Source organism: Erinaceus europaeus, chromosome 4, assembly GCF_950295315.1.
Source record: "Erinaceus europaeus chromosome 4, mEriEur2.1, whole genome shotgun sequence".
Taxonomy (NCBI): Eukaryota; Metazoa; Chordata; class Mammalia; order Eulipotyphla; family Erinaceidae; genus Erinaceus; species Erinaceus europaeus.
The window spans coordinates 5,296,951-5,322,976 of record NC_080165.1 but is presented as its reverse complement, the minus strand read 5'-3'; the positions used below and the strand labels follow the sequence as shown (position 1 = coordinate 5,322,976).

At 46.1% G+C, this 26,026-nt stretch overlaps 1 protein-coding gene across 1 annotated transcript in view; it reads right to left on the bottom strand.

Annotated features, from left to right (window-relative positions):
• Positions 1-11,735: 11,735 nt before the first annotated feature.
• Positions 11,736-26,026, bottom strand: part of PEX3 (peroxisomal biogenesis factor 3) — a 43,326-nt gene continuing 29,035 nt past the window's right edge. Inside the window, exons 6-12 of the mRNA XM_060188674.1 lie at positions 25,770-25,836; positions 25,606-25,660; positions 24,915-25,080; positions 22,917-22,987; positions 19,801-19,923; positions 18,178-18,274; positions 11,736-11,979 (exon numbers count right to left, since the gene is read on the bottom strand). Coding sequence (XP_060044657.1) covers positions 11,896-11,979; positions 18,178-18,274; positions 19,801-19,923; positions 22,917-22,987; positions 24,915-25,080; positions 25,606-25,660; positions 25,770-25,836 — 663 coding nt within the window. The 3' untranslated portion in view covers positions 11,736-11,895. The remainder of the gene's footprint in view (positions 11,980-18,177; positions 18,275-19,800; positions 19,924-22,916; positions 22,988-24,914; positions 25,081-25,605; positions 25,661-25,769; positions 25,837-26,026) is intronic.

Genomic DNA, 26,026 nt, shown 5'->3' with positions numbered 1-26,026 from the left:
CGATGCAGACAAGAGACATCGGGGAGAATTGGAACACTCACATTTATTAGAAGGTGGGTTTGGGTTTATATAGGGATGCAGACAAAGAACATTTTTCAAATACAACAGAAATTACAGGTTTCTTAAAGGTCGACTTGCCCCTGTGGTAGGGGGCTGGTATGACAAGAATTGATGAGATACATAAAGGCCAAGATAATTAGTCTCCTGATGCAGGCATTTAATTACCAAGAGGCGTTTGAGAGGAGAATAGGGGTTGAGCCAGTTAAGGCGAGATAGAGAGAAGATAAGCAAGGCTTGGTGCACATCGAGGACATCAAAGGGCTGCTAGGAGTGTGTGATAAGCTGTGTTCTCCTCTGTGATCAGAAGGTGAGGTGAACTTGGAGTGAATGAACCTTAAAGCAGGCGGCCATGTGGCCTGCAGCTAGGGGAGAAGCTGAGATCTCTGTGGGCTTGAGAGTCTGATAAGGGCAAATTGAGTCTGAGAGACTTTCCCCTTCACTCATTCGGTGAGAGAGGCTAACAAGCCTGGTGTCTTTCCAGACCTCCATCCAAGGATGGGGGGAGTTTTCCCCAAGCTCTACCAAGCTTTCACACAGTCCCACAGGAAAAATCAAACTATATTATTAGAATGGACAGTCTAAACATTGGTGTTATTTAAAATATGGGTTTTATTTTTCTTTAGTAAGATACTCTTTTTTTTATGAGTGTCATACTCAAGCAAAAACAGTTATTCTAGAAAGTCAGAATATTCAAATAAATATGAAATGGAACAGCAGAAAACAAGGCAGGTATTTTTGTCTTCTGAGCATTCTGATTTTGTAAGTAAAAGATCCGACAAGGTAAAAATCTGTTGGTATCTTCTAATTCTGCTTTTAAAAATCCCTTCTGTTTCATTTGGTTTAAATCCCCCCTGCTCAACACTGCATTCTATTTACATAACCACTGCCATCTATTTACATAAATCACTTTTACATTTACATAAAGCACCACCTTCCCTCCAGGGCATTGGTGGTTTAGTGGTAGAGTTCTCACCTGCTCCACCCCCTCTCCTTGTCACACCCTGATCCTCTCCTTGTCACACCCTGATCCTCTCCTTGTCACACCCTGATTTTCACCAGTCACTTTTCTCTCCACCCTCTCTGCATCACATCCTGTTCACACCCTACTTGGGAAGTATATATAAAGACAACATTGTTCGTTTTAGTTAGTTGTTAGTTTAGTCTAGCTTGGTATAGATTGTAAATGAATAAAGAGATACTGCCTACAGCTCAACCATGAGTCCCTGGTTGTCTGTCTCCCGTCAGTGAAGCTCAGCCTGACAAAAATCATCCTGCCTAACTTCGAAATAAAATGCTTACATAATATATATTTGATTTGTATATAAACTTAATCAATGAATACTTTAGACAGTTTTGAAGGAGGAAAAATTGAGATGTGTTAAGTAATCTTCACTTTAATCAACTTACTAGGTTGACTGACCTATTTCTTTGGAAAAGCTCGGAGACTGGCGTGTCCATGACGAGGGCAGGTTTACAGGTTAACAGTTTCTGCATAACATTCCTTACTCCTGGATTTGTACTGGCCGCCACGCACATCTACCAAGGGCTAGTTGAGCTTGTTAACTGCAGTGGGTCGAATACATTTTAAATGGGATGTGCATTCCGTTACGATTCATGTCCATTCACCTTAGAATATGATTTTTTTTAGTCTGCCATTTTAAATTAGTTAATTAATTAATTAATTTTTGCCAGAGCACTGCTTAGCACTAGCTTATAGTGGTGCAGGAGATTGAACCTGGAGCCTCAGGCATGAGTGCTGCAGGTCTGAGCTCGCATTCTGTGGTCACGGCTAGGAACATTCCAGGCTGCACTTATTTCCAGACCCATCTTCCTCTTGGGTGGTAAGTAGAGTATGTTGCCCAACATACTTCCCTTCGGAGAATGGAACATTCCTGACCATTGATCCACATTGCGGGCAAGGTCCTGTAGGGGCCCCCAGAGGGGTCCATTATGTTGTTCCTGATGGAGATGACCAGTGACAGCGGAGAAAGGGATAGAGGACTAGGACTGTTAGAGGACTAGGCCCATCGTGTCTGTGTGGGAATCTGTCAGGCGTGGAATATCAACCCTCCAGCTTCATTCTTCACTCTGGTGAGACGTTTCCTAGCTCATAGGACTCCTCAGTCCCATTTTGGACGGTTCACTTCCTAACAAGGCCTCACAACCTAGATGTAGACCAGGGCCCATGAGACAGGGCACATGTACACATGTCTCCATAAGTTAGGGGAAAATATAGACCTGAAAGTAAAAGTGTGCGATAGTTTGCAGCGAGTCAGTCAATGAAGCAAGCAAGTAGAAAGACCTAAATCGACACTTTAAAGTATCTAATGAAATAGTTTATAATAAGACCTAGACACCCTCCTCACCTACTTCCTATTCCACTTCCCCCACTCACTCCAAAGCTAACCTTAGCAAGGCAAGGACTGCAAAAGCTGAATAAAAGCAAGAGACGGGCAGACTTGAACGATGACTCTTTAGTCACTATCAGGCCACCCCATCAGCTGGGGCCCTAGTCGGGGAGACCTGATTTTTGTTTTTCAGGAAGTGCTGCTATAATAGTGGACACAGTCGCTCATTGCCCCAAGACAGATGCACAGGTAACTGCCACCATAGGCCGCCAAGACCCTGCACTCCTTCTGCTCCCCCACCCCAACTCCCTGGGACCCTTGGGTGTGCTTTCATCTCCCCCAGAAGACCAGTAGGATGTGGTCTTTTTTCCTTTCTTTCTTTCTTTTTCCTTTTTGTTACCCTGGTTGTTTTACCATTGTTGTGGTTATTATTATCGTTGTTATTGATGTCATTGTTGTTGGACAGGACAGAGAAATGGAGAGAGGCAGAGAGAAAGATAGACACCTGCAGACCTGCTTCACTGCCTGTGAAGCGACTCCCCTGCAGGTGGGGAGCCGGGGGCTCAAACCAGGATCCTTGTGCCGGTCCCTGCGCTTTGCGCCATGTGCGCTTAACCCGCTGCGCTACAGCCCAACCCCCAGGATGTGATCTTAGTTGTACACAGTATCTCTGAAGAGGTCACTGAGGTGCCAGGTATGGAGGCATACCTGGCATTCTGGATGTGGTAGGTCCTGAGTGAGTGTCTTTTAGAGACGGGAAAGAAGCCAGACAGAAGTCCCTGTGAGGACAGGCAGGGTGGACGGAAGCTGAAGCCAGGGATCAAGGGGTCAGAAGCTGTAAATCCAGCAAGGACTGAAGCTACCTGCGGGAGCAAGACCCTAGGGAAGCTTGGATTTTGAACTGTTTAAACACAGGTATTTACATTTCTTTTCGCCAGCAACAGAGAAGGGAGAGAGGCTGGTGCTGGGGATTGAATATGGACTCTCGGAAGCTTCAGGGAGGACAGTCCAGTCAGTGCATGATCTGCTCATCTCCCCTTTGGACTGTCCACTCAGATTTTAGGCTAGTAAGGGCCACGGTGGTGAGGTAATATTTATTTATTTATTTATTTTAACCAGAGCTCTGTGCAGCTCTGGCTTACAGTGGTACGGGGGGATTGAACCTTGGTCTTTGAAGCCTCAGGCATGAGAGCCTTTTTGCAAAACCATTATGTTATCTACCCCCACCCGTGAGATAATTTATATTGTTCTAAGTCGTCCAGTTAGTGGAAATGTGTTATAATCATCCAAGGAACCTAGTACGGTTCCCAGATTATGCCTTTATATTTTTAAAAATTTTATTGGATTATTATTATTAAATTTATATGGATTATTTCCATAGTGTAAATGGTAGTACAGTCTTTATAATTTTTTTACTAGTGATTTAATAATGATTAACAGATTTTACAGTCGTATGTAATTGTATGTAATAGGCATACAATGTATGTAATAGGCATACAATTCCATACAGTTCCTGCTACCACCATTCCGTGTCCCATCCCCTCCACTGGAAGATTTCCTCTTCTTTTTTTATCCCTCTGGGAGCATGGACCCAAGGATCATCATGGGATGCAGAAGGTGGGAGGTCTGGCTTCTGTCATTGCTTCTCTGCTGGACATGGGTGTTGACAAGTCAATCGACCCATACCCCCAGCCTGTCTCTGTCTTTCCCTAGTGGGGCAGGGCTCTGGGGAGCTGGGGCTCCAGCACTCACTGGTGAGGGCGTCTGCCCAGGGACATATGCACAACCCTTCATCTACTCCTTGACAGCTATCCAGCCATTCCCTCAACTTAGGGCTCTCTCCCCCATCACATAGAGTCCCTTGAATCCCATTCTCCCCTGCCCAGAGTCCTTTGTCTGGACCACACCCAGTCCGAGTTTCACCTCGTGTCCTGAACTCAGTTCCATCTATGAGCGAGGTCAGTAGCCGAAGCATCCGGAGAGAAAAGAGCAAGAATGGAGGCACCCCGCTTCTTGACCTCAGTGCCTATCACAGAGCCACGGTCGTCACAGTTGCCTGGTACTGGAGCCAAAACAGACACACAGACCAGGAGAATGGAACCGAGAGCTCAGAAATGAACCCCCACAGCTACGGACACCTGATCTTTGATGGGGGTGTGAAAGCATCACACTGAGAAAGGAGAGTATTCTGCATGGGTGTTGGGAAAACTGGGCACAAGAGTGAAACTGGGCCACCACCTTCCACCTTGTCCCGAAGCAAACTCTTAATGGACCAAAGATTTAGATGCCAGGCTGGAAACTGTCAGACACTTGGAGGGGAACGTTGGCAGGACTCTCTTTGACGTAAGTTTTAGAAACAGCTTTGTCGATTCAAATTGGACAGCAAGATTATGGCTCTGTGCTGTGAAAGCCAAGTGGAAGGCTTTGATGAGCCTGGTAAAAACGTATTGCTAAAAAAGGTCTCAGGGGGCCGGGTGGTGGCGCACCTGGTTGAGTGCACATGTTGCAATGCGTAAGGGACCCGGGTTCAAACCCCCGGTCCTCACCTACAGGGAGAAGCTTCATGTGCGGTGAAGCTGGGCTGCAGGTGTCTCTCTCTCACTGTCTTCCCTTCCCCTCTCAATATCCGGCTGTCTCTATCAAACAAATAAATATAATAAAAAAAGTATTGGTGAATTAATTGTGAGCAAACCAATTCTAAAAGAGGGAGAAAATAAAGTAAAAAAACTACTGGATTGATCATGCCTCTCGTTTTACATGTATGTAACACACATGATTTGTACAAGAAACACACTTAGGAAACACCTGTATCCAGGCTGGTGTTCAAAAGGTATGAAGGGCCCAGGTCTTATATGAACTGACAAGTACAGAATATTCCTATGTTTCATATTTATTTTATTAGGGACAGAAATCGAAATGGAAAGAGGAGAGACTCCCATCTTCTGCACCCCTTGAAATAATTTTGGTCCATATTCCCAGTGGGGGAGAAATGCTAGGGGAAGATGACCAGAGGACTCTGAACTTCAACTCCATCAGGACCCAGAGAGAAAAGAGGAAAAAGAAACAGTTGGGTGTAGGTGTGTCTTCGAAAAGAAGACGGGACCATGGAAAAAAAATGGACAAATATGGGGGTCCGGGCAGTGGCGCACCTGTTTGAGCACACACACTACAGTGAACAAGGACCCGGGTTCCAGGCCCTGCTCCCTACCTGCAAGGGAGAAAGCTTCAGGAATGGTGAAGCAGGGCTGCAGGTGTCTGTCTGTCTATCTCCCCATCCCGCTCAATTTCTCTCTGTCTCTATTCCAATAAGTATGAAAATAAATAAATAAGACTTCTTAGCTGAACTTTATATAAAAATGGACAAATAGACACAAAGATAGACAGGTAGCTGTAGAAATAATAGTCAGCCCATATCTGCAGCCTTGGGAGAACTGCGGTAGCTTCCAGTGGAGGGACTGGGGATCCAGAACTCTGGTGGTGGGAACGGTGCTGAATTATAGCCCCGTTATTTGTAATTCTGTAACATTAAACACTAAGAAGATTTTAAAACAGAGAAGATAGAAAAGGAAAGAGACACCTACGGCATTATTTCACCATCAAGTGTCCCTCCTGCAGGTAGGGACGTGGGGCTGGGTACCCAGGTGCTTGTGCACGGTAACTGTACACTTAGCTGAGGTTCTGGGTTCGAGATCCGCCCCCGCAGGGGCAGCGATCCATGACGGTGAGGTAGTGCGTGCAGGTGTCTCTGCCTCTCTCCCTCTTCTATCTCCCCTTCCTCACTCGGTTTCTCTCTGTCCTGTCAAAATAGGTAGAAATAAAACAACAACAGAAAGCCTACCCAAGAATAATACACGGGCCACGTTGATGCCACCTTACTTTAAATTGTTTTTTTAAATGAACCCCACAAGAAGGCTCCTGCCTTCACAAGGCGAAGCATGCTGTCTGTCTCAGCCAGTTAAGCACACGCCTGTGGGCCTAGCCGTCGGTGCAACTGCTGCAACTTTCCAGGGGCAAGGAATTTCAGTTTTTCTGTTTTTACCGCCTGCCCCCAGGGTTATCCTATCACCAGGGCTCTGTGCCTGTAGTGAATCCACCGCGCCAGGCGGCCATTTCCCTTTTATTTATTTATTTGCTAGGACAGACGGACATTGGGGAGAGAAGATAAGGGAGAAAGAGCGACACCTGCCGGCAAGGGGCTGAAGCCGGCGCCTCACTCGGGATGTGGGGATGTGTGCACGCAAGCGGGTGCGCCCCCTTCTGGCCCTCGAGTGTTAACGTGCATCTCACTTTCTGTCCTTCCTGTTCCCCTGATGTTCAGTCTTAAACTTCCCTGGGTTGAACTTGTGGGCTAATGTCGCTGGGAGAGGTGCATTCCCTGTTACATAGACACATATTCACTACATTTCCAAAATTCAGCTCTCCTGCTACCCTACTAGAAATAATATCAATTATACTGTCGTTTTGAAAAAAAAAAAATTTGCTTTCTGATCTCTCCTTGTATCTTTTGTTTTGCTGTTTTGTAATATTCCATGTATAGACCACTGAGTTTAACCTATCTTTACAAGAGACTTCACAATTCATTTTCTCTCTCTCTCTATCTCCAGGGATACTGCTGGGGTGCACCACGAATCCACTGCTCCAATCCAGTGGAGGCTATTTTTTTTCCCTTTTGTTGCCCTTGTCATTTTATTGTTGTAGGTACTATTATTGTTGTTATTGATGCCATTGTTGTAGGACAGAGAGGAGGGGAAGACAGAGAGGGGGAGAGAAAGACAGACACCTGCAGACCTGCTTCACCGCCTGTGAAGCGACTCCCCTGCAGGTGGGGAGCCGGGGGCTCAAACCGGGATCCTTACGCTGGTCCTTGCGCTTGGCGCCCCATGTGCTTAACTGGCTGCGCCACCGCCCGACCCCCTTTATTTTTTATATTACTGACTTAATATTGAGTGACAAAATTATAACAGGTCTAACTCCACACACTCCCACCACCAGAGTTCTGTGTCCCCATTCCCTCCACTGGAAGCGACAGCACTTCTCCCTCCCTCGGCTGTAAATACGGGTTGACTATTATTTCTGCATCTATCCATACATACAATTAGCTGTCTCTATTTGCATATATTTTCCCATGGTCCCATCTTCTCTTCCTTTCCAAGTTACACTTACACCTATTACTACATCCAAATGTCCCTCCCTTTTTTCTCTTTCTTTTGGGGCCTGATGGAGTTGGAGTTTAGATGCCTGTAGGCATCTTCCCTTAAGATTTCTCCCCCTCTGGGAGTATGGAGCAAAATTCTTTATGGGGAGCAGAAGGTGGGAGTTCTGGCTTCTGTCATTGCTTCTCCACTGGACAAGGGTGTTGGTAGGTGGATCCACACCCCCAGCCTGTCTCTTTCTTGCCCAGTGGGGCAGGGCTCTGGGGAGGTGGGGGTCCAGGACGCATGGGTGAGGTTGTCTGTCCAGGGAAGTCAGGGTGGAATCAGAGTAGCATCTGAAACTTGGTAGCTGAAAGGCAGTAAGATACAAAGCAAGAAAAATGTATTAATGAACAGGAACCCCAAGGTGCGAATACAGCAGACGAGAACAGAGATCTTAGGGTATAAAGCAGTGAGCAGTGTCTTACGAATGTTCTTAGGGGCCCGGGACTATTGCAGCTTCTGCTAGAGTTTGATAGCCAACATGGAGTTGAACAAAAATATTGTCTGGGAAGATGCTCTCAAGAGTATAGGTCTAGGAAGTTGCACTAGGGCAGAGATAACTGCCAATCTTGAAGAAAATCTATATACTTAACTGTTTATCCCATCCACCTGACATTATATATATATATATATATATATATATATATATATATATATTTTATTTTATTTAGTGCAGGAGCCTGTGTGACTTCTGAGTCCCTGTCAGTCTGAGCTCACAGCCCATGGTCACAGCTGGGAACATTCTAGGCTGCTCTCATGTCAGGACCCGTCTTCCTCCAGGGCCAGAGCAGGCTGACCAGCCTCCCATTGGAGAATAGGGGCAGATTCTACCACTGCTGCTCTACACTGAGGGCAAGGTCCTGGAGAGGCTTTCAAAAGGGCTTATGATGCTGTTCCTGATGGAAGTGACCAGTGATGGAGAGAGGGGTCTGCTCATCGTGTCTGTGTGGGAATCCCAGGACTCCCTGACTGGAGCCCCAAGTGATGGGGTAGTAAATAGTTCATTTTGTATCTTCTGATATTTAGCTTCACTTTGGAGTGATATAAAGTGATGTTACTGCGAGGATGGTGTCAGAGTTGGAGACAGCACCAGAAAGCTGGATCAGGGCAGAGTAGCTCCCAAATATGGAAAAAGTATACAGATGGCATTAACTGTCAACTCCACTGATCTGATCTGGGAGCCACATCTGTTCACATTCAGCACCGGAGCCTGTGTGACCTCTGCATCCCTGCAGGTCTGAGCTCACAGTCCACAGTCACAGCTGGGGACATTCTGGGCTGTGCTCATTTCAGGACCCGTCTTCCTCGAGGGGCAGAGTGTGTTGACCCAGCCTCCCTTCAGAGAGTGGGGCCATTTCTACCACTGCTGCTCTACACTGAGAGCAAGGTCCTGGAGAGGCCCACAAGAGGGCTTAGCCCTCTCTAGGACTTTGCTCTCAATGTGGAAGCTTCAAGCTTCCATATACTTTTTCCCCCTAGGAGTATGGACCAAGATCTTTATGGGGAGCAGAAGGTGGGAGGTCTGGCTTCCGTAATTGCTTCTCCACTGGACATGGGTGTTGGCAGGTGGATCCTCACCCCCAGCCTGTCTCTGTCTTTCCCTAGTGGGGCAAGGCTCTGGGGAGGTGGGGTTCCAGGACACATGGGTGAGGTCGTCTGCCCAGGTTAAGTCAGGATGGCGTCATAGTAGCATCTGTAACTTGATGGCTGAAAGGCAGTAAGCTATAAAGCAGAACAAACTGTTTAATAATCAGGAACCTAAAGGTAAGAATATAGATGATTGGACTATCCATTTTGGGGTAATTTAAGAAGTCTATTTTAGGTATATTCCATGGGGCCCATGACTTTCACTAATTCTTGCTTGAGCCTGACAGCTCACATGCAGGGTATTGTCTGGGGAGATGGTGTCAGAGTTGGGAATAGGACTAGAAAGCTGGATCAGGGCAGAGAGTAGCTCCCAGATATGGGGCAAGTCTATAAATGGTATTAACTGTAAATCCCATTGATCTGGGGATGGACATACAGAACACTCTGATAGCGGCAATTGTGTGGAATCGCACCCCTTATCCTACGGAATTTTTGTTGCTGATGGAGGTGACCAGTGATGGTGGAGAGAGGGATCTGTTAGAGGTCTAGGCCCATCATGTCTATGTGGGAATTCCAGGACTCCCTGACTAGGGCCCCGGATGATGGGGTGGCCTGGCCGTGACCAAAAGGGCATCCTTAGATTGTGCCGGTCTCTTGCCTTTATCCAGCTATTGTAGATCTACTTTATCTGAAGGTCTCAGACAGTACCTTTAGCTCACCTGCATGCTAACTATCGGGCTCAGACAAAAATGAGTAAAGTCAGGGGCTCCTTGGAATACATCTAAAATAGGCTTCCTAGCTTCTTCCAACATAAAGACCTCAAACTTCACCTGTTCTATTCTTATCTTTAGCTTCCTGATTATTTAGCAGTTTGTTCTGCTTTATATCTTTAATGCTTTTCAGCCACCAAGATGCAGATGCTACCATGACACCACCCTGACCTCCCTGGGCAGACGACCTCACCCCACCTCCCCAGAGCCCTGCCCCACTAGGGAAAGACAGAAAACAGGTTGGGAGGGAGTCAGGCGGTAGCGCAGCGGGTTAAGTGTATGTGGCGCGAAGAGCAAGGACCACCGTAAAGATTCCAGTTTGAGCCACCGGCCCCCCACCCGCAGAGGAGTCGCTTCACAGGCGGTGAAGCAGGTCTGCAGGTGTCTGTCTTTCTCTCCCGTCTTCCCCTCCTCTCTCCATTTCTCTCTTTCCTATTTAACCATGACGATATCAATAACAACAAGGGCAACAAAAGGGAAAAATAAATATAAGAAATATTTTTAAAAAAAAACAGGCTGGGGGTGTGAATCCACCTGCCAACAACCATGTCCAACGGAGAAGCAATGACAGAAGCCAGAACTCCCACCTTCTGCTCCCCACAAAGATCTCTGGTCCAGACTCCCAGAGGGATAAAGAACAGGGACACTTCCCATGGAGGGGGACAGGGAACTCTGGTAATGGGAGCTGTGTGGAATGTCCCCCTCTTATCCCACAATTTTGTCAATCATTATTAAATCACTGATAAAAAAGTGATGTTACTGGAAGTATTTGATATTGGAGAAGACCCCTACTATGCTGATACATGATTTTTTTTTTTTTTTTTGCCTTAACTGCTCTTATAATTAGACAACTAGGGAAAGTGAATTATTTTTTTCATGAGTAAATGCTATTTGTATTTACTTATTTATTTTAGATACAGAGACATTCATAGGAAGGGAGAGAGATCTACCTCTAGCTCTGTTTTCACTGCCTGTAAAGCTTCTCCCCTGTAGGCGGGGACCAGTGGCTTGAACTCAGGTCCTCACACATGCAAATGTGCCACCAGCTGGCCCTGCTACTCACCTGCTTAAACAGCTAAGTGAAAAGTCTCAGCTACATCACTGGTCTAAATAATGTTTGAACACCAGTAGGTCCCCAAATAACAGTAAGAAAGGCTACGGGACGAATAACATAACTAAAACAAAGCCACACTTTTCTTATCCGAATATTTTACTGTAGTGGTGTATTTGCTGTGGTCAAGAGCAATACAAAGTGAGTCATTAAAATGCTTTACTTACAGTGGGGCCATGTGTTCAGCCACCGCTGGGGGTAGTGCGGACAGCGTCTCAGCCTCTGAACCGACAGAGGAGTTTGCTCAGGCTCGTTGGCTGTACAAGAGAAACACTGGCTGGTCGTGGTCATTAGAGTTGCTCATTCCCATAAAAAAAGTCCATCATCGACTTATATTAGAGATGAATGATTTAGTTCTTTGAAGAATAATTGAAAAGCCCGATTCGCTCGCATACTGGTGTCCACTGGACCAAAGTTAAGAGCAGTTAATATAAGTGAATAGTGTATTTTTGAAAATACTTCCTGAATGGATTTTTTCCCTCACTATTGACGTCAGGAGTACGCTGCACGTCGTGTTCTATCAAAAATATCTACACTAATGGTTAGTCATTTTGGAACTGCTACCCAGAGTGTAACAAATTACTGATCATTCAGCTATTCGTACTTTGTAAACGCAGATATTCAGGTATGTCCACAAAAACCAGTCTGTTGGTGACTTTAGAGATATATTCAGATGCCAAACGAGTCTGCTTTATTATTCGCTGAAGATCTTGATTAATATTTTTATTAGAATCTTGGTAACGAATCATCACCCTAATTATATTTGATTTACTCAGTCTATTTTGTAAGCAGTAGGATTCCACCGTCTTCCTTGGAGGAAGCAGTCACTTCTCGAGCTGCTGAGGAGTGCTGAAAGCTTCGTACACGTTAGCGGCAAAGTCTTTCACTTGATCCGCCATCAGCAGTTCCTAGTGGGAGTGACACACAGCGTTTCAGTTTGTGAAAGAGACAAATAGTTCATCTTTATAGCCAAACAATACATTGAGCTTGCAAATTTGTGGTAAACGTCCCCAAAGTAAAGAATTTAGTAAGTGGTTTTTGAAAAATAACAATTATAGGAGACAGTGTTAGATTCTTATACAAGGGATGGCAGGCGTGCTAAGTATTCAAGTGTGATGTCGAGAAGACGCCCCACAATGCAGTGCAGTGCGTGTGTGTGTGTGTGTGTGTGTGTGTGTGTGCGGGCACGCGCGCAGACAGAATACCGATGAGTTATTGGGATAAACATAGTATGTCATATATAAATATATATATCTATATCTCACATAGATGCTACTTTAGAATGATTTAAAAAAAATTATTTTTGTAATTTTTATTTATTTATCTTCCCTTTTGTTGCCCTTGTTGTCTTTTTATTGTTGTTGTAGTTGATGTCGTTGTTGTTGGATAGGACAGAGAGAAATGGAGAGAGGAGGGAAGACAGAGAGGGGGAGAGAAAGACAGACACCTGCAGACCTGCTTCACCGCCTGTGAAGCGACTCCCCTGCAGTTGGGGAGCCGGGGGCTCGAACCGGGATCCTCATGCCGGTCCCTGCGCTCAGCCCGCTGCGCCACCGCCCGGCCCCCTAGAATGATTTTTCCTGTAAGCATCACTGCTGGGATCTGGTGCTTGCATGACTCTACCGCCCGGCCCCCTAGAATGATTTTCCCGTAAGCATCACTGCTGGGATCTGGTGCTTGCATGACTCTACCGCCCGGCCCCCTAGAATGATTTTCCCGTAAGCATCACTGCTGGGATCTGGTGCTTGCATGACTCTACCGCCCGGCCCCCTAGAATGATTTTCCCGTAAGCATCACTGCTGGGATCTGGTGCTTGCATGACTCTACCGCCCGGCCCCCTAGAATGATTTTCCCGTAAGCATCACTGCTGGGATCTGGTGCTTGCATGACTCTACCGCCCGGCCCCCTAGAATGATTTTCCCGTAAGCATCACTGCTGGGATCTGGTGCTTGCATGACTCTACCGCCCGGCCCCCTAGAATGATTTTCCCGTAAGCATCACTGCTGGGATCTGGTGCTTGCATGACTCTACCGCCCGGCCCCCTAGAATGATTTTCCCGTAAGCATCACTGCTGGGATCTGGTGCTTGCATGACTCTACCGCCCGGCCCCCTAGAATGATTTTCCCGTAAGCATCACTGCTGGGATCTGGTGCCTGCATGACTCTACCGCTGTTCCTGGTGTTTTCTTTTCTTAGAGAGACAGAGTGACACAGAGGAGGAGAGACAAAGAGAAAGAGGCCTCTGCAGCACTACTCCACCACCTGTGAGGCTTCCTCTTCTGCCAGTGAGGCACGGGGGCTTGAACCTGGGTCCTCACACTCACACATGGCGACTGACGCGTGTGCTGCACCAGTGAGCTAGCTTAGAGTGAGGGATCTTAAGGGACTTTGTGAACAGAAAGTATGGAAAAAGTGACACTTTTATTCTATTACTTTTTAAAGTCTAGGATTGTTTTTCTACTAGAGAAAGTAGCAGCAAACGTAGTATTGGCTGAGCCTCTGGATTGGCCTTCAACAGAGATCATGAAATAGCTGTGGGAGTTACACGGGCGGCGAATGCTAGCTCACTATTCAATGACCGAGCAGGTGTGCAGAGCACCTGGGGGCTAGAAGCCTCTGAGCAGCAGAGCTCAGGGCCACCTGCTGCCGTGAGGCCCGAGCTTGACCCCAGCATCACAGGATGGAGCAGCAACCTCAACTCGCTTGTGAGAATGCTTCAAACATGCCATTAACTCCTTTAAAATATCTTCTTTCTTTTTTTTCCCTTTTTGCCTCCAGGGTTTTTCACTGGGGCTCGGTGCCTGAAATACAAATCCACTGCTCCTGGAGGCCATTTTTTCCATTTTGTTGCCCTTGTTATTGCTGTTGTTGTTGGATAGGACAGACAGAAATGGAGAGAGGAGAGGAAGACAGAAGGATAGACGTCTGCAGACCTGCTTCACCGTTTCTGAAGCGACCCCCCCCCCCTGCAGGTGAGGAGCCGGGGGCTCGAACCCGGATCCTTATGCTGGTCCTTGCGCTTTGTGCCATGCGTGCTTAACCTGCTGTGCTACCACCCGGCCCCCTAATCTCTTAACACTAGTTAGCTAGTTCAGCCCTGTTTTTGGAGTTCTGCCATCCTTTATTTAGTGATTACAACCCTAGGACGGTGAGCTCTGCGTTTACCAGTGAGCAGACTCAAGTGAAGACCAGAAAACAGCTGCCTGTAAGGGTGACAGCAGCCACCCCTGAGCCTGCACACGCGTTATTTTAGCTCTAGGAGTACTTATTGCAAAAAGATGTGATGACTAGTTCTCCATGGATCTAAGCCAGTATCATGCACAAAACACCTGGAATATGTTTATGATTTGTAGAATGGAAATGTTAAGGTCTTTCTCTCCCCCTCCTGTCTCCATTTCTCTCTGTCCGATCCAACAACGAATGACATCAACAACAATAATAACCACAACAAGGCTGCAACAACAAGGGCCACAGAAGGGGGGGAAAATGGCCTCCAGGAGCGGTGGATTCATGGTGCAGGCACCGAGCCCAGCAATGACCCTGGAGGAAAAAAAAAAAAAAAAAAGTGATAATGATAATACCGCATTTATAAAAGTAACAGATCTTTTGGTTTTGTTTCTTAATTACAGCAAGGTCAGATATTTAAGGCCAGGAGAAGCAAACTCCTGACAAGGTGTGGTGCGATTAGAAGCACAATTAGGAGACAAAGTGGCTATGGGAGGTTAGACCGGTCAGAAGCGCCTTCGAATGTGCTTTGTCAGAGGACAAGCAGAAGACGGAGACTTTGGGGGCCGGGCGATGGCGCCCGGTTAAACGCACACACAACCCACAAGTGCAAGGACTCGGGCTCAAGCCCCCACTCCCCACCCGCAAGGGAAAAGCTTCACCAGAGGTGAAGCAGGGTTGCAGGTGTTTGTCTCTCTCCCTCTATCTTCCCCATCCCTTTCAATTCTTCTCCTGTCAAATAGAGAAGGAAAAAAAAAAAAAAAAAAAAAAAGGAAAAATGGCAGCTGGCATGGGTAAAGTCACGTGCAGGCACTAAGGCCCAGCAATAACCCTGGTGGCAATAAAAAGAAAAGAAGCAGGTATCGTGCTTCATATTCTCTGAAAGCACCAGGAAAGCACACTGGAAAGTCATCTGAAAATATTAACAGGAATATTTAAAGAACAACTTTCCAGTTTCAATCAAGGACTTGGAAAATACATCTAGTTGGAAGACCATCTTGTCTAAAACATGATGTCAACCTAACAAGTGACAGGGATGTCGAAGGGTGGTTAGTCCAGGACCCGAGAAGTGGCTGTCCCGAGCCCCCAGCATCTGATTTGCCCCGGGTTTCTTGCTGATCTCAGCAAGCCCTGGAGCAAGAGACCCTCTGCTATCCTCCTGCACAATGGCCGCTGTGGGGGGAGGAAAACAGGAGACGCTACGGGGTGATTTTTATTACGTCAGGTGCTGCAACTTTAGAAACTTTAAGTTGTGTTTCTGTTGTGATCATGAAATGTTTTATCTTTAAGACATTTAATATTTTATTTATTTATTTACTTACTTATTGGGTAGAGACAGAGAGATCAAGAGAGAGAAAGGGGAGACAGCGAGAGAGAGCAAGAGAGATGGAGAGAGAGTGAGAGAGACCTGCAGCACTGCTTTGCCGCTCCTGAATCTCCCACCCTGCAGGTGGCGAAATATTTCTAAATCATCTGAAGGAAGATTTTGTTCCTAAATAAGACTATCCGTACAAATGACACTGACTTAATTTTGTCACTTGTGAACTATTCCTTCCCCAGCCCAAATCATTTTTTTTCCTCTTTATTAAAACAAGACTGAACAAAACACCTGTATATCCTGGAAACTGGCTGCATTGCAGGTCATTGTGAGAGGCCCACGGGCCCTGTGTCAAGTTGTGGAAGCCCCAGAAGTGGGGTGCTGTGCGCCTGGGAGGTGAGAGGATGAGGAAGTGAGCCTCTCCTCCGTGTTCCTTCTCATTGAATATCAGAAAGCGCAAGTGAGTTTTATACAAGTCTTGAAGCCAAAAATTCTTCGTCTGATTCTCTGACGACCACTTGGTATTTATTAATTAATTTAGAAATGAATATTTATTAAATATTAATATTTAATTAATTTATAAATTACAGTTGAGAAATTCACTAAAGATTTCTATTTTCATTATTCTATATTTTAATTCATGCAGCACGTAGGTTACCTAATCAAAACTTATTTCTTCACTACTTGGCTCGTAAGATAAATGCCCAAAAAATGAAGCCAAAGACTTTCATAAAAGCAGAGAGGGTTAAAGGCATAAATGTCAGAGATTACACCTTTTCCCCCCCACATAGGCATAAGTGTGAGACTTCAGAAATGGGAGAAATGCAATTCCTCATCTGTGCTCTTCAACTCGCCAGTAGCCAGCCCACAGGCAGGAGACCCAGCTCCTCTGAGAGCAGCAGCATCAAGAGGAGAAGATGCTGCCTTTGTGACCACACCACAGCATTTCTTCTCACCGGATATTATTGTAGTGGTGCAGGACTGAGCTTTAAGCCTTTTTTTAAATGTTAATTATAGAATTCCCAAATTTGCAAATCAAAAAAGGAACTTATGTGGATTCCATATTCTCACTTGAATAACATCAGTCTCACTGCACTCCAAAATGCTTCCCCAAGGGGGATGGTGTTTATAGGTAATCGATCTAGTGAGAAGATTAGTGACAGCTGTCCACAGTGCTACTTGATTAGCGACGAAAGTATTTTCCTCCTTCACAAAATGTTTTCTTCAGTTTTCTCTCAAACCTGAGGAACTGAAATCATTGATGTGCTTCAAGCTCAAACGTCAGGCCAGCTCTGCTTAGCGCTCCCACTAGCACGGGATTACTTTGCTCACACACTGCTGGGGCCGGCTGACATCACGGTGCCCGAGGACCGAAGTCCAAGCTGCGGACCCTCATGCAAAGGGGGAGCTTTATGAGCTCTGGAGCAATGCTGCGGCTGCCTCTCTCTCCCTCTCCTCTCCCGTTGCCTCAGCCTCTATCTAAAGGAAAAATAAAGATGAACAAAATCACCAATTCCTAAACAAACAAAAAAATAATAAATACCTATACTCTTAATAGAAATAATAGTTTAAATATCCTCAAGTTAATACCCTAGAAATGAAAAAACTAGAGCTTAATTTTATTCTAGTTAAGAAAGTACATTTGCAGTATTCATTAAAACATACATTGGTGGGCAGGGGTAGATAGACAGCATAATGGTTATCTAAGAGACTCTCATACCTGAGGCTTCAAAGTCCCAGGTTCAATCCCCTGTACCACCAAAAACCAGAGCTGGTCGTTCCGGTAAAAACCAAACCAAACAACAACAAAAAAAAACATGCATTGGTGTTCTTGAATAACAGCAAAAAAAAAAAAAAAAAAAGGAGCAATAATATCTTTAGAAGAAACCCCAAGTACAGCAGAATATTTATATTTCAATGTACAGAAGAAAATATTTTGCAAAGCTCTTCAGGAAAATCAAGTCTGTGTGGCAGCTGCTCACTCAGCTGGATCTGCACTGAAGTCTCCAACACGCTGCCTATGTGTGGCAGCTGCTCACTCAGCTGGATCTGCACTGAAGTCTCCAACACGCTGCCTGAGGTCCTTCTTTTTTTTCTTTTTTACATTGATTTTCCCTTTTGTTGCCCTTGTTTTTCATTGTTGTGGTGGTTATTATTGTTGTTATTGATGTTGTTGGGTAGGACAGAGAGAAATGGAGAGAGGGGGGAAGACAGAGATGGGGAAAGACAGACACCTGCAGACCTGCTTCACTGCCTGTGAAGCGACTCTCCTGCAGGTGGGGAGCCGGGGGCTTGAACCGGGATCCTTCTGCTGGTCCCTGAGCTTTGTGCCACGTGCGCTTAACCCGCTGCACCACCGCCCAGCCCCCAGTCTTCCTTCCTTCTGACTAGCAATGGCTGCACGCTTTCGTTTACAAGGACCTGTCACACTCAAGGTGTGATCAAGCCTGGGGTTTGCTGGACCAAACTCCACAGGAGAAAACAATTTTATGTTAGACAAACAAAACCAGAACTTAACACGAACTTTTTTTTTTATCATGCCCCCAGCCAAGTTCCCCTCTTACCTGAACAAAGTGGCTGGGCGTTTCGCTGCAGACTGAATGGATCTGCCCGTTCACTATGGGGATGATCTTGGCTAGAGGCAGGCTGACGCTGGACAGGCTGCAAAACCGTCACAGCAGCGAGTTAGCTTCCAGATGACCTTACAGGGAGGCAGCACCTCAGCTGGTGAACAGACAGTCACCACCGGGCACTCAGAGACATGGATTCATAAAAAACAGTGTTCTACCACCTAGAAGTAACTGTAGTTACCACGGTTTACCTCATCTCAGAACGTCTATACATACGACGCGATATATGTATCTGATACGCGTTCATCCCGACTCTTATTTTCCTCCTCCTCCTCCTCTTTGTCCCTGCCCCTGCCCTGCTCTTCCCTTCTTTGCAATGGAGTACAGATCAACTCTGGCTTATGGTGATGACTGGGATTGAACCTGAGACCCTGGAGCCTCAGACTTTTTTTTTTTTTTTTTTTTAACAGGGGGGGACCAATGGTTGACAGTCGACAGACAGCAACATAATAGTTGTGGCGGAGGTTCACACCGTGATGCAGCAGGTTAAGTGCACATAGTACGAAGCACAAAGATCCTTGTAAGGATCCCGGTTTGAGCCTCCGGCTGCCCACCTGCAGGGGGTTCACTTCACAAGTGGTGAAGCAGGTCTGCAGGTGTCTTTCTCTCTCCTCTCTCTTCCTCTGCTCTCTCAATTTTTGTCCTATCCAATAACAAAAAAAGAAAAATACAGTAATTAGTACATGTATGACATTTCTCAATTTTCCACATACCACTCTAGCCTCCTACTATGTCCCCCTCCATCATGTTCCAGGACCCGAACCCTCCCTTCCCTGTACTTTGGTGCAAGGCACCAATCCTGCCCAAGTTGTGCTGTGTTTTGAAAATCTTTTGCATGATGACTGTGCTCCCTTCCCAAAACGTAAGGGCGGGGAGGTCAAGCCACAGAGTCAGACCGTTTAGTTTTTTTGTGTTCAAGACTTTTATTGCTATTGCTATTTGTTACCAAACGACCTGTACTTCTGACAAACTCATATGTGCAATATGAAGAATTCAAGCACATGAAATCATAAAAAAAAAAAAAAATCATATAAAATAAAGAGTAGCCAAAATGTTTCTAAACTAAACGATGGGGTTCTCCTGGGGTGGCTGCAGTGTGGAGCTACAGCCCTGTAACTCCATGGCCACATCCCCAGCACTACTCTTTCTTTTTCTTATTTCTGCCTTGAGGGTTATCGCTGGGCTCGTTGCCTGCACTACGAATCCACAGCTCCTGGGGGCCATTTTTTCCCTTTTGTTGCCCTTGTTGTTTATCATTGCTGTCGCTGTATTACTGTGGTTGTCTGCTGTCATGGTTGTTGGACAGGACAGAGAGAAATGGAGAGAGGAGGGGAAGACAGAGAGAGGGAGAGAAAGACAGACACCTGCAGACCCGCTTCACCGCCTGTGAAGCGACTCCCCTGCAGGTGGGGAGCCGGGGGCTCGAACTGGGATCCCTTCCCCGGTCCTCGTGCTCTGCGCCACGTGCGCTGAACCCGCTGCGCTGCCGCCCGGCCCCAGCACTGCTCTTTCTTAGGGGCGCCCGCTTCCCTGACGGCGGTCTGCTTGTCGTCTTACCTGCTCATGGAGTTTCCATGTCGCAGCTCCTCCTCGGTCGGCCGGAAGAACTCTGCCATGTTGTCTAGCAGCCTGCTGAAGCCGCGGTTTAAGCAGGTGTTCAGAACGGTGCTGAAATCTGGACTACACGAAAGCACAAGCACGAGTCACATTTTAGTCTCCGCAGAGAAGCAAGCAAAGTTCTTGGAGCACTCTCTCGTACTTCGTTTGATGGTTCGCTTCACATACTTTATGACGACCCAGTGAGACACAGCATGTCACTATCATGTATTAGTTCGTGAGGAGTTAGAATTTGAATCCAGGCCTTTCCGATTTAAAGCTCAAGCTCCTGTCATTATACTATGTTAAATAACCTCACTACCTTTTTTTCAATCTTTATTTTCCCTTTTGTTTTATTGTAGTTATTATTATTGTTGTTACTGATGTTATTGTTGTTGGATAGGACAGAGAGAAATGGAGAGAGGAGGGGAAGACAGAGAGGGGGAGAGAAAGACAGACACCTACAGACCTGCTTCACCGCCTGTGAAGTGACTCCCCTGCAGGTGGGGAGCCGGGGGCTTGAACTGGCATCCTTACTCAGGTCCTTGTGCTTTGCGCCACGTGCGCTTAACCTGCTGCGCTACCACCCAACTCCCCACTAAATTTTTCTGATGTAAAGAATAAAAGTGTGTGTAGGAGTTAAAAAATGGCTGTGGGGGCCTCAAGGTGGTGCACCAGGTGAAGCACACAGAGTAGGAAGCGCAAGGACCCACAAGAGGATCCCATCTGAGCCCCCGGCTCCCCACCTGCAGGGCGGTCGCCTCACAGGCGGTGAAGCAGGTCTGTAGGTGTCTGTCTTTCTCTCCCCCGTCTTCCCCTCCTCTCTCAATTTTTCTGTCCTATCCAAAAAATTGGAAAAGTGACCACAGGGGCAGTGTATTCATAGATAAGGCACCGAGCCCCAGCGATAACCCTGAAATGGTTGCTGTATGAATTATTTCTACCTTTTCATACACCATAGTCTCAATCCAGAAGAGCTCCCGAAAGGGGCGGGTCAGAGCTGTCCAGCTGAGAATTACTGTACAGACAGCAGCTGACACATCTGGGGGAGGTGTAGAGCAGCTATGTTAGCTAAGGATGAAATGAGGAGAAACAGCTGGAACACACAGGCCTTGGAAACAAAGTCAACAGACAGAGGAACCCAAGAAGGAATTCTTTAAGAACTCCAACAGAAATCAGGAACTGACACAGCTGGGGAAGTCTAGCCACATGATCAAAGAATTTCAAGAAAGGTGTGACCGACTGTGGATTATCATAAGCTAAGATCAGGATCACGGGCTGAGTAGATCCTGATGGCCTGCACCAGAGCTTTAAGGGGCTCAAGGGGTGATCTGGTGGAAATCCGAGTAAGAAGACTGGCAACTGCTGCTTCAGGAGAACTCAGGAGCTGCGGTAACCTAGACATTTGCTGGTTCTTCTTTAAGATCATAAAAATAGAAGCAGGAAACAAACTAGGGGAAGTGGGGCTAAGTTCTCTTTAAAGAGTTGGCTGAAGTATGTAGGACTGGTGTAACTGGCATAACTGAGATTTCACAAGGCTGAAGAGATCACGCGTCTTGACCACGGCAGCACTGCCCCCGCATCTAGGCCCTCTCATTTCCCATTCCCTTGCTTGGTGCTTTTTCCGTTCTTCACACCCTGGTCACTGCTGTTCTGGCTGATTTCATATAGTGCTATTCAATGTAACAGAAGATAGAACATTTAAAAAAATATATTTATTTATTCCCTTTTGTTGCCCTTGTTGTTTTATTATTGTAGTTATTGACGTCGTTGTTGTTGGATAGGACAGAGAGAAATGGAGAGAGGAGGGGAAGACAGAGGGGGAGAGAAAGATGGACACCTGCAGACCTGCTTCACCGCCTATGAAGCGATTCCCCTTGCAGGTGGGGAGCCGGGGGCTCGAACCAGGATCCTTAAGCCGGTCCTTGGCTTTGCACCACCTGCGCTTAACCCGCTGCGCTACCATCCAACTCCTTGAAAACAGAAAAAATTTTAAGATTTTATTTTTATTTTTTTGCCCCCGAGATTTTCTCTGAGGTTGGAGGCTACAAGGTTATTGTTCCTGGCAACCATTTCCCATTTTTCTTTTGATAGAAGGTGAGACAGAGAGAGAGAGAGAGAGAGAGAGAAGGAGAGACACCTGCAGTACTGTTTCACCATTTATGAAACATCCTCCCTGAGCATGAGGGGCTGGGGCTCGAACCTGGGTCCCTGCACATGACCTGTGTGCGCCTATCAGGTGCACTATCACCTGGCTTCCTTAAAGTTTTAGGAGCGTTCTAATCTATCCTGAAATGGTTAGGGGGCTAGTTGTTCAAACTGTGTGTGTACACACCTCAGCAGCAGCAAAATATATGCAGACAGACAGCCAGGCAGACAGACAGACAGATATGTTGGAGCTGGCTCCCATGGCTCTCTTTCCGAGAGCCCCTCTTCCCGGGTCAGCATGAAACACTTCATGTTGGTAGTGGGAACATGTTATCATTTACTCATTCATCTCTTGTTTTGCCAAGCAGCATCGACTGATTGAGCGAAGGCACACAACACGGCAACAGGCGGAGTGTGGGCTTGATCTTGAGAAATGCCAAGAACTTTGATCTCCACCCGTAAGGCTGACTAAATCAGAAAAGGCTAAATTTAGTCCCTTACAGAGAGGAGAGGGCCCGAGTCTGGACGTGACTGGTGAGCTGCAGAGCGCCGCGTGGGGAGTGGGACGTTCAGCCAAAGGGGTGTCCACCCTGGAGGCCGGCACAGGAGGGAGCCGGCTCTGCTGTGGCCACAGAGGAAGTGACGCCCTTGGCGTACTCCATCTCCCAGGCACCCCACTGCGCCAGGTGAGGAAGGACTCAACTACGTCAGGCAGTAGGAGGACAAGAAACGGGTATCTTCAAAGACACTGTCTTCTCACTCAAGCAAGACAATGACTAGTTTAGGGAGGAAATCCTATGTAAAGGCAGAGAAACAGGTTCAAATTCTAATTGCAAGAAAACACTACATTTAATATATTATTCAAAACTGGGAAAAAAAAAGCGTAAGTACACATAAAAGCCTGTGTTATGGCAGATGGTGCCACATACCTTTCCAACATGTCCCGCGTTTCATTGAGCAGCTTAATAGTCGTGACATCTTTAGAAGAAAGCCCGCAGGCCTGGAACGTTAAAATGTCATCCGTTAGGATTTCAGATATTAGCACAGGGGTACTGAGATAAGAATGTCAGTAAATTCAAGAGTTTGGGAAACAAAGACTAAATTCTGCTAGTAAAAAATATCAAACTTAAAAAAAAAAAAACTATGAAGGTTCATGTGCATAGGGAAATATTATTTAAAATACAAGTCACACCAATCTTTGTAAGTTATCTTTCTGGCCTCTCAGGCACAATTTCAGAACATCTTTATAAAGAAAAAAAAACTGGCCTTGTGATTTACGTCAACTTTTTCTCTCTCTTTTCAGCACTACATCTTCCGGTCAGGACAGATGTTTTTTTTTTACATTAACTTCACCTGGGGTTCTCCATATCTTTTAAACCTCATGCTTCAGGTCTTTTTAGTTGACGGAAAGTGTGTTCATCATTTCTCTCTTAGCCTGTTCTGGGGAATCATTTTCATTTCTAGCTCCACTGCTCAATATCAAAATCTGGATTTTTTTTTCCTTCTAGAGAGATTCTCTGTGTATCTCCTTCAGATCATATTTTGTACGTTTTCTTCTATTTTTTTCATTAATTCTGTCCTATTCTACTTTTTATGTTTAATTTACAATCTGGAAGTCAGAGTTTCCTTAAATTGGTTGAAACTTTTTTTTTTCATGAGAATTATGAATGCAGGGCCTCTTACCTCCTAAACAGGCCCATCTTCAGAGTTTGGTGTGTGTGTGTGGGTGGGGGGGGCGGGTAACTCATGCCTGCAGGGTCAAACATGGTACCGTCTGTGTTGATGGGTTCTCCATGCTGACGTACAGCACAGGCCCCAGCCTCCAGCCTAATGGTTCCCTAGTTGTCAACTGAAAGGTAACCTCTCAATAACCAAGAATGGGTTCTACTCTACTTATGAATCAGAAGACCAGTAATCCTTTAAAAACAGGCCTATAACTAGGAACCTCCACTATTTGTTTCTATTTTTTGATATGGCATCTCACTGTTGTCTTTATTTGCATTTCTCTGACAGTGAATGACTTGGAGCATTTTTTCCATGTTTGTTGACCTTTTGGATCTCTTCTTTGGTGAATATTTGGTTCATATTGTCTCCCCGTTTCTGGGAGGGGCCGTTTGGTTTTTGTTGTTGTTCCTGTTGAGATTGAGTTTCTTTCTTTCCGAACCAATGAATAACCGACATCACAGAAGCCTACAGTCACAGCTGGGCTGGTAACTGTTAGGTTTTCTCTGTCTCAACTACTGACAGTACCAACTTCTCCCAGTCTCAGCACTGGTTTCTCTTTAACAACAGAAGTAAGGGCTGACAAGGTGACTCACTGGGACCCTGAGCCGCTCTGTTGTGTGCCTGACCTGGCCGCACCACACTGGAGGAAGCCTTGATGCTTTGGTCTCTCTCCGCCTCTCTGCCTGTCTCATCTTACAGTGGTGAAGCCCCAGCCATGGCATCATCAGGAAGAACGTATGACTGCAGTGCAGACCTGGCTAGGGTGAGCCTTTCTGCCTCGCAGGCAAACTTAGGGCTCTTCATCTCGGCGTCCGAGTACTGCAGGGTCCTGACACAAATGTCAGCTGTCTTCTGCGACCTGGTCTCATGCATGGAGGCAAGTCCTACCCACACAAGCGGAATGTCTTCCGAGTTCCCTAAGGTGGACTTATTCCTCTTATATCCCAACCACACTTACACACAGTGTGACATAACTACATTCAAAACAGTTTTTTTTTTTTTTGGCTGAGCTTCCAAAGGAGGAGCGAAAAAGAAAACTAAAACAAGTTTGCTATCTAAAACTATACGTGCTTTAAAGTGGAAATCAGCCATATCTGCTTTATGATTTATTGCTTCAACTATAGAACTACACTGTCAGTCACTTAAGAGATTCAGAAATACCCAGAGATGATGAGAGCAGAGCAACAGATCTGGTCGGGTACCTGAACAGCTAACGGAGTCTCTTCGTCGGGCAGCAAATAGGAGCACAGGAAAGACCTGGATTCGTCTTGGCCGGCCCAAGAGGGTGTGTGCTGCTCCACCAGGCTTCTGATCTCTTTCAGTTTCTGCTCCAAGTCCAAAAGGGACAGAGAGTGTTTAAGGGAAACACTAGAAATAGAGCAAAGGGAATTGGGGTTAAGTCAAGACTACACACACACACACACACACACACACACACACACACACACACCTGTGCACACTCTTGTAAGACTATGAAATCAGCTGCTAGGTAAGAGTCATCGTCACAGAGCTAAGAGAAATCCTGCTGCAAGGCTCACAAGGAAATTTCCACAGTAGTTATAGCTATTACTAGTCCAAACAGGAGATAAACGCCACAGAGAAATTGTCAAACAGGCTGTTTATCTATCTTAGCACTGCAATGCCTCTGATTTATTTTGAAATCAGCCACTAAGTGATGAAACATTAACTTTTTCCTTGGTAACAAAAGGCAGTAGGCGGCACTAGTGAAGAGAATGGGACTATACAGATCAATACTCAGGGCCATGACTGTCTTCACCTGGACGAGACTTCACACACCACCATTTGTCAAGTCAGTAGGTTCCCGGAGACGATTCTGACCACCTTTAGTCATCAGAATCGGGCAGTCAGAGAAAGCAGAGCAAGATGCCTTACCTGCCTAGGATCTTCTGCACCGCCAGTTTACTGACAGTGATCAATTCGGTCAGGCCTGTTATGGGAAAGACACAGTAAAAAAAAGGCTTGTTCACTTTGGGAATTCCTCAGTAGTAAAATGAATGAAAGAAAACTTATTTATTGGTCCTATGGAAAAACCTCACCATCTCCAAGCAGATGCTGGATACTTGATAAATATTGCTGCTGGACGTCAGGAGGGGCCAGGATTGTCTGCACAAAACACAAACGAATAGGGAGTCGGGCAGCAGCGCAGCAAGTTTAGCGCAGGTGGATAAGGGTGTTAAGGATCCTGGTTCAAGCCCCCGGCTCCCCACCTGCAGGGGAGTCGCTTCACAGGCGGTGAAGCAGGTCTGCAGGTGTCTGTCTTTCTCTCCCCCTCTGTCTTCCCCTCCTCTCTCCA